This window comes from Lathamus discolor, chromosome 13 (genome assembly GCF_037157495.1).
Source record: "Lathamus discolor isolate bLatDis1 chromosome 13, bLatDis1.hap1, whole genome shotgun sequence".
Lineage (NCBI taxonomy): Eukaryota > Metazoa > Chordata > Aves > Psittaciformes > Psittacidae > Lathamus > Lathamus discolor.
In genome coordinates this window covers 339,166-348,080 of record NC_088896.1, presented here as the reverse complement: position 1 = coordinate 348,080, position 8,915 = coordinate 339,166, and the positions used below count along the sequence as shown (strand labels likewise).

The window sequence follows — 8,915 nt, the reverse complement described above, 5'->3', positions numbered from 1 at the left end:
GCCCTCCCGCTCCGCCTCCCCGCGCCCGCCGCCGCCGCTCCGCTCCCCGCGGTTGTCGGGGGTCGGCTGCCTCCCGGAGATCCTGCCCCCCCCATCCCCGGGACCTGGTCCCCAGTCACCCGCCCCCCTGGAAGGACCCTCTCCCCGGCTTCTGTTGCCTTCTGGGGATCCACTTCCCCAGAGGGATCCACCCCCCTGGGGATGCACTGCCTTCCACCAGGGCCTGCTGTGTCCTAAAGGATGCATCCTGCTGGAATCTGGACCGTCCCCGGGGCTCTGGTGCCCCCAGGGTTACCTGCTGCACTGCCAGCCCATCCCAATCCCCTTTCCAAGATCTGCTGCCCAGATCGCTGGTTGGGGAGGGCTGGGCATTGATTGGCAGGTGGTCAGCAATTGTACTGGGTATCACTTGTGTTTATTGTTTTCCTTTCCCCTTTCAGTGTGTCGTGGTTTAAACAAAGTCAGCCATAAACCACACAGCCCGTCCACTCACTCCCCCCCTTCTTGCCCTCCCCCTAAACCTGGAGGGATGGAGAGGAGAATCAAAAAGAATGCAACTCCCATGGGCTGAGATAAGAACAGTTTAGTAACCAAGGTATAACACAAATCACTATTGCTACCACCAATGATAATAATGATAAAGGAAATAACAAGAGGAAAGAATACAACACCTCAACACCAGCCAACCAATAACTCACCCCACTCCCCCCAGCCGAGCACTGACCGATACCTTGTCCAAACCTTCAGTCCCTATGCCCTTCTGGGTCACTCTCCGTTACATCCTGGGCATGATGTGCTGGGGTATGAAATACCTCCTCGGTCAGTTTGGGTCAGGTGTCCTGTCTCTGCTTCCTCCCGGCCTCCCCTCCTCCCTGGCAGAGCATGAGGCTCAGAAAGTCCTTGGCCAGACCAAACATTTGACCAGCAACTAAAAACATCAGCGTTATCAGCACTGTTCCTAGGCCAAAAAATCAAAACACAGCACTGCAATAGCTACTAGGGAGAAAAATAACTGCTACTGCTGAACCCAGGACACAGTGTCATATTCTCTCCCCTTGTTATTTCCTTTATCATTATTATTATTGGTGGTAGCAGTAGTGGTTTGTGTTACACCTTAGTTATTGGACTGCTCTTACCTCAACCCATGAGGTTTACATTCTTTTGATTCTCTCCATCACTCTGGGGATTGAAAGGGGAAAAAGGGAGGAGTGAGCAAGCAGCTGTGTGGCTCTGAGTTACCAGCTGGGCTTAAACCAGGACAATAGCTGCAGGTGCTTTCCTACCACCCTCATGCCTATGGCCCCACATCAGCCATTCCCATGTCCAGGAAAAGCTGCAGCACTCAGGTCCTGCCTCTGTCCCTGTTCCTTCCTTCTCTAGGACCGGCAGGCACCAGGCTGGGATGGGAAGGCACCAAAGTGTTCCCAGTATGAAGATCTGTCTGATAAACATGGCATCTCCAGACACATTCTGTGTAGAGGATACAATATATAATTTTTTGGCTTGGATAAGTTCCCAGGTCCATGCTGGGCTAAGGTCCCACCTGAGGACACAGCTGGGAGGAGCATGGAGGTGAGGAGTGAAGGGGGAAACACAGCACAACAAAACACATGTGTCTATGAAGGAGAATGAGCCTTTTAAACCTTTCTTTTTCCTCCAAAGGAAACAAGCTGATGTGATTCATTCCACAGGCATTGCCCTGCATGTCCCCAGCACCTTTGAACCCAGTGCCCAGTTTCACCCTTAGTCCTCACCAGCATTCTGGGGGAGAGGAGGAGATCCCAGACCTGCGGTCTCACCCTTGGAAAAGCTTCAATCAAAGCTTCAGATTTTATTGTGTGCTGGATCAACCTTGGAGCAGAGCTGTAGGAAACCAGGTTTCCTCATTGCAGTGCTACTGTAAATAAAGCACCTTCTAGTGTGGAGCAGGGGTACCCAGGGCACCCAGCTCAACCCCCCTGCTGCTTGGTCCCACAGCTTCCACCATCACAAAGATCAAACCAGTAGTAAAATAGGGCTTTACTGGGGAAAACAGCTTCGTACATTGAACAAATGCAGCATGGCACCCAAAAAAAGTTGCTCTCCCATGTCCAAGAGTGGCAAGAGGGAAACAGAAGGGCTGGGATGAGTACAGGACTCCCTCCAACAGCACCCTTCTCCACAGCACCCTTCTCTAGGGTTCCCCTCACCTCAAATCTAGGCTTGGGAGATTGGGCAAGGATGGAAGAAAGAGGAAAAAACTCATTCTTTCACCCTCCCTATCCCCCCACCTCACCCCATCTACACCTCACACAGCAACTGGCCCCTGCAAGCTTTCCCCTGCCCTAACTGTGCTATCTGCATGACACTTGCACGTGCAAATCAGAGGGCTCATTTGTAGGTGTGTCCTCATAAGCTCTTGTTAAAACACTGCACCCCACTTGGCACTGCGGTCCCACTCGCACTGTGACAGCCACTGAGTGCGGCCTGGCTATGGCACCAGCCTATGGCTTGTGGTCTGGTTCAGAGAGCCACACGTTTGTGCTGGCTTAATCCCTCCAGCACAGCTCCACTGCTCGCCCCTCGCACAGCCAAAAAACTGGATAGAGGGGCTCGGTGAAGACATCATGGAATGAGTGGATAAGCCATGTCCTCTCCCCAAGCCCATAGAAGGAGAGGAGCCCCTTGTCATAATCCAGGCTGACCCCCAGGTTCCTACACAGCTGTTCCTGGATTTTCTCTGGCTGGCCCTTGTGCCAGGCCAGGTAGCAATCCTCCCGCACCTGCAGCCCCCATGAGCCCCCATCCAGACCAATGTTGAACTTATGTCCTTGCTTCTGCTCCTGGGGGAGGCTGCGATAGGTCACGCCCAGGACAACGGAGTGGCTGGAGATCTTCACCTCCCAGTAGTGGTGGCCATGGCTGTAGCCCTGCGTGCACAGCACCTGCCAGGGCTCGAAGCGGGGTCCCTGCTCCTGCTGCCTACAGATGGTGCTGGGGCTGTGCTTGGCCTTCCGGTTACCTTTTGACAGCTTCAGGTACTTGTTGGCCCTCTTGGGATCAAAGGTCAGGTTGCGGTGGTCTGGGAAGAGCAACAGCATGAACAGGGCTGAAATGCTTCTACAGGCCTTTATGCCCTTGGCATGATCTCCCCCAGCAGTGATGTGGTTTAAACTGCATAGGGCTGGTTCCCAAAATAGAAGGGAGCAACTTGTAGTGTGTTTGGAGGGGAGGGGAAGCAGGGTGAGACCAAATACCTGCCCGCCTGCCTCCCAGAAGGAATGCAACAGCCCAGAAATAGCTGGTGAGGAATGAAGATGCAGCGCTTCCTGCTTTTCTTGCACAGCCTGGCTCAAAGCCAGTGAGCAGCCATGGCTCTCTGGTCATTTTGGAAGAGATGTGCTTGGTTTTAAGAGCAAAAGAGATGAGTGTGCATGGGGAGAGGGAGAGAAACCCAGGCATTAAGTGAGCAAATACAGTACTGTGGGGACTCACTCTCCTCTGCACTGGCTGCGGTAAGTTCTTGAGCCGTGAGCATTCACTGGCCACCAGCACCTCATCTTCCTCCTGCAGTACCCCAGCCTGGCAGCTATGCTGGGCTGAGGATGCTGCCCAGAAATAACTTTGGGTTTTTGTTTTTGGTTTTTTTTTTTTTTTTTTTCCAATTAATAACCCTGAGAATGTTTTGGGGGGCTTGATGGAAGGAATCTTCACAGGTCCCAGGACATTGATTGTCTCCCTCGCAAGAGTGACATGACCAACATACCCTAAACATTATCCAGCCCTCTTCCCAACAGGGAGGAAATGGGAAAAGAGTAAATCCCTAAGGAATTAGAGTGTGATGGGCTGAGAGAAGACATGAAGGACTGTAGCTGGCAGCACTGGGGCCATATCCCTGGATAGAGCACTGACTGCAGGCATGGCTCTGGACTGGTGCTGTGCTATGTGGGACAGCTCATGGCCAGGCCTGGGGTGATCACTTGCCAGCTGCTGCATTGCCTGCAGGAAAGCACCATGTTTACATATGGATCATCAGGAACAGGCAGCAGAGACACCCAAGGAGGGTGAAAGGAGAGGATGGGGATGAGGCAAGATCCAGGTCAGTGGCTGACCCAATGCCAGGCACTGGCAGCCGCCATTTTCATGGGAAAGTGCTCCCTGGTGCACCTGATCCTCCTCATGGCCCTTTCCCAGCTGTGCAGTATCCCCCAGCCCATCCACCCCAGCCCTGCACCACCATTCTCTGAGTTTAGGGAGAGCGACTGGAAGAACAAGGGAAGGAGCCCTTGTCCCCGCAGCCACAACCAACCTCCCTCGCCTGCTGGGACCCCAGGGGAGTGCTGTCCCTTAGGAGTCCCATGTTCTCCTCACCCTTCAGAAGCTCAGCTTGGAACTGGCGATCAGGGAAGTGGGCTGCCACCTTCACCACCATCTCCTGGGGATGCACGGGGCCTGTGTAGGATGGGGACAAGTATTTTGAGTGATGGCACCCAAAAACCTATTTCTCCCTGGCTTTGATGGGAAGAGGAGGAAGCCCATTGTATACAAGCCTGGGAGTGGCCACATGCTACTGCAGCTTGACACTGCCTGCGAGGAAGAAAGCCACAGGGAAGCCACCCAGCTCTTTCCTCCCTTTCTTGACATCCATCTGCTGAACAAGTGTGTCCCCATTCCAACCCTCTGTGACCAGCAGCCCTGTCCCCAGAACAGTGACATGGGCCAGGCAGTGATTCAGGATGACTTGGAGCCCTTTGGGGTGGCTCTGCAATCAGACGGGTTACCTTGGATGACAGGATCAAGGGCTTTGGGGGCCACAGAGCTGGGCAGGTCCTCCAGCAGAAGCCTGGAGATGTTGGTGAGGATCTCAGTGATGGGCTTGACCATGCCTGCCACATCAAACTCCATTGGGAGCAGCACCTCTGGGCTCTCCAGAGATGGGAGCAGGGGGAACTCCTGTGGACAGACACACAGATATGCATGCACTGGCCTAAGGAGAATCAGAAGCTCCGACTCCCAGCCACACACTCTCCAGTGGGTGATGGGGGCATCCCCTAAACATCTGCTGTCAGCTGTGGCTGGTGCGCAGGGGTCAGGGGACAGTTGCAGGGTGAGTGTGAAGCTGTGGGGAGCAGAGGAGCTGCAACACAAGACTGTTTTGCTGGTGGTGGAAGAGCCTTGTGGAGTGGTTTCAGGGGTGGAAGATGCTGTCCATGGTCTGTGGGCAGCACCATCCACTCCGATCCAGCATTGTCCCCCAAATTTTAAGGGACCCCTCCCAAAAGCAGCACTTCTCTGCAGCCCCATCACATCCCAGAGCTACGCTGAGGATGTGTTTCTTTTGGAGAATGGGGTCGACCAAGTGTCTGCCCTCACCTAAAGGGCATGGGAGGGGACATAGCACCAGGAAACTGTGGCTGCCCCACCCTGGCAGTGTTCAAGGCCAGGTGGGACACAGGGGCTTGGAGCAAGCTGCTCTAGTGGAAGGTGTCCCTGCCCATGGCAGGGGGTTGGAACTGGATGAGCTTTAAGGTCCCTTCCAACCCAAAACATTCTGTGGTTCTGTGTGTGTGCAGTTCTGTGGGATGGTACCTGGAGGAAGGTCCTGTTGTCGGGGCAGGCCAGGAGTTGCTGAGCCCTCTCCCTGTGCTGGCTGAGAATGTCCAGGCGGTCCTTCAGGCGGTTCCAGTCCTCCCCCATACGTCCCAGTGCCACTGCCTGCTCGTGCTCCATCTTGGCCACTGTCTGCCGCTGGCAATCCTCCAGGGCTTTCCTCAGGAGGGCAAATTTGCTCAGAATCACTGATTTGAGCCCCTCGGAAGAGTCCTGCATGGAGAGGAGGCATTAGAGCTGGCACACTCCCACCCCTGCAGCTGGCACAGAGGCAGCCACAGCATTACCTTGATGCTGAGTGTTCTCTCCTCCAGCTCCTTCATCACCTGCTTGATCCTCTCTGATTCCTCCCGGGCTTTTTCCATGGACTCTTTCAAAAGGGCCTGTGAAATGAGGCACCAATGTACTGTGGTGCAGCATGCTCCTCTCCACCTAGCACCTGGAAGCCCTCTCCAGGTTGCATGACAAGGCCCACAGGGAAGGAGAAGGCTTGAGAAGGGGAGAGGCTGCATCTAGAGTCAGAGAGAAGTGAAATCCTAGGCTGGTTGTCACCCCTTTTTTAACTTTTCCCTCTAGATCAGTGGGTCACAAATACCTTTGGCACTGTTCATCTGGTGCTGCTGGATTTACTTAGCTCTCTGCTGCTCTTGACAGCCTTAGATTTCTCAGGGAGCAGCTGGGTGCTGTTGTCATAGAATCATAGAATGGTTTGGGTTGGAAGAGACCTTAAAGCTCATCCAGCTCCAACCCCTGCCATGGGCAGGGACACTTTCCACTAGAGCAGTTTGCTCCAAGCCCCATCCAACCTGGCCTTGAACACTGCCAGGGATGGGGCAGCCACAGCTTCTCTGGGCACCCTGTGCCAGCACCTCAGCACCCTCACACGGAAAAGCTTCTGCCTAAGAGCTCATATCAATCTTCCCTCTGGCAAGCTAAAGCCATTCCCTTGTCGCGTCACATCTCCCTATCAAAGCACATGCCAGTCCCCCATTCAGCTGAGGCCAGGCACAGGGCAGCACATGGAGGCACACCATGTCCCCACAGCAGGGCACAGGACAGGTGGATGTTGTGCCATGCCTGAGCTGCCACAACTTCCCCTGCTTGACCCTCCACATTGCCGCAGTCCTGCCACCCATTGTTCTCACCTGCTGTTTTGAGCGCTCCTCCTCAAAGAGCACCCGTTGGTGCCGCTGGCACTGCCACACCGTGCAGACACAGCAGATACACCGCTGCTCATCCTTGCAATACAGCTCCAGCAGGCGCCCATGCTGTGGGCATAGCTCACCACAGGCCACCTCACACGCCTCTGTGTCCAAGACCCACGCCACAACATCCTGTGCCAGCTCCACCACGCTGCACAGGGTGACATTCTTCTCCAGCTCTGGCCGCTGGTTGAAGCCCCTGCGGCACTCGGGGCACGTGTAGCTGCTCTCTGTCCAGGTGGGCTCCTGCTCTTGCTTTTGCCAGTGGTTGCTGATGCAGAGCTTGCAGAAGTTGTGCCCACAGGGCAAGGTCACAGGCACCCTGAAAAGCTCCAGGCAGATGGAGCATACTAGCTTCTCCTCCAGCTTCTTCGAGGTGGGTGATGCCATCCTGCCTGCACCATGGATCAGGGTGACAAGGGAAAGCTGGGGAAATAGAAACTTAGCTGTTCAGAGGAGGAGCCGAGAGGCGGGTCAAAGCTCTGAGTCAGGCATGCTCTTAAAGGAGACGCCCTGTGGGTGCACCCTCACCATACTGGCTGTGCCACACGCTTGGAAGATGATGGGGAGGGTTGCAGCTGCACCTCTCAGGGAGAGGGAGGGCTGTGAAGTACAGCAGGAGGCCGTGGAGAGAATGAAACACTGCAGCAACACCACAGGCAGACAGATGCAAGCGGCTGACAAGCGTCAGAGCAATGTGTATTTTGCTGTATGCACTGCATGGGTATATATATAATGTATAGTTTGATTTCACTCCTTTTTTGCCCTTTGAGGGAACTTCCTGGTATCCTCATGTCTCCCAAGCAGAGCATGGCAGTCCTCCCTAGCAGAGAGACTGCAGTACAGTGGTCCTGACATCATCCAGCCATGGAACCAGCAGAGAGGGGCACCCACTGCTGCTGCAGCCACGTCACCTCCCTCTGCAGTGACAAGGGCTATAACACATGCCAGCAGCCAGACATGGCTACATTCTGCCTTTGCATCTTTCCGTTTTAAACTACAGGTCCTGCTGTTTGTACATGCCCCTGTGCACACCCACCACTCCTTTTCCTACTAAGTTCCTTGCAACACCTGTGCGTGTCAGTACTTTGAATGTAAGAAAGGTATCACCTGAGCAACCAGCCTCTGCTCAGGCAGAGTATTCTGCCTGGAGGTGATAGTGATGCCCAGGCACTGCATACCTTCACCCTGTCTTCAGGAGAAAAGCTCCCAACCTTACAATCTAAACCTTATCTCCTTACCCTTGCAGATGTGATCTTCAGGGAGCTGGCAAGTCACAGAACCAGAGATTGGTTTGCGTTGGAAGGGACCTTCAAAACTCATCCAGCTCCAACCCCTGCCACGGGCAGGGACACCTTCCACTACAGCAGCTTGCTCCAAGCCCCTGTGTCCAACCTGGCTGTGAACACTGCCAGGGATGGGGCAGCCACAGCTTCTCTGGGCACCCTGTGCCAGCGCCTCAGCACCCTCACAGGGAAGAATTTTTCAGCACAATCTCAGTTGTTTGCTGGAAGCTCTTATTTCTTGAAGGGGGAAACTTCAGAAAAAGTTACTGTGAACCAGAGCTGGGAAGAGGCAGTTGAAGCAGTATGTTGGTATTTGGGGGTTTGAACATGTGATCAGAGGATCCAGAAAGAGCCCAGCAGAAAGCAGAGTCTCTCCACTGGAAACATGAATCAGTCAGAAAAAATGCAAAAGCTCAAGGTGGGTGATGAGGCCCAGGGTGACTGCAGCAGGCATGGAAACCAGATGAGGTCTGGTGGCTGGTGCTGCTGTGGCACTGGGGAGCAACATGAAGCAGGAGAGGTACTGCAGGACCCTGTTCTTCTGCTTGATACCAATCAATGTTTTGTACACCTGCTACTAAGTAGCAGGTCACCTGGTACCAAGAAATAAACCCTACAACACAACAAGGAATGGAGGGTTTGAGCACAGTCCCGCCCCCAGCACTTTGTACAATAATAGTTAACAAGGTATTCCAACTCTGTCCCTAAGTGGGGGTGAAAATTTGAAAAACATCGCAGGGACAGACGGATGGGTTTGTACACCTCACCCCCCCCAGAAGGACACCTTTTGGTAGGACTCATGTCCTTGGCTATGCCAAGTGTTTTGACTCAGGAAAGT

The 8,915-nt window shown here is 54.1% G+C and overlaps 1 protein-coding gene across 1 annotated transcript; it reads right to left on the bottom strand.

The window, feature by feature from the left end:
• Positions 1–2,004: 2,004 nt before the first annotated feature.
• Positions 2,005–7,306, bottom strand: TRIM65 (tripartite motif containing 65). The gene is made up of 6 exons (XM_065694136.1): positions 6,735–7,306; positions 5,877–5,972; positions 5,569–5,802; positions 4,761–4,932; positions 4,351–4,431; positions 2,005–3,061 (listed from the first exon to the last, which is right to left on the bottom strand). The coding sequence occupies exons 1-6, from the start codon at positions 7,179–7,181 to the stop codon at positions 2,529–2,531; spliced, it is 1,563 nt and encodes a 520-aa protein (XP_065550208.1). The 5' UTR covers positions 7,182–7,306; the 3' UTR covers positions 2,005–2,528.
• Positions 7,307–8,915: the final 1,609 nt, after the last annotated feature.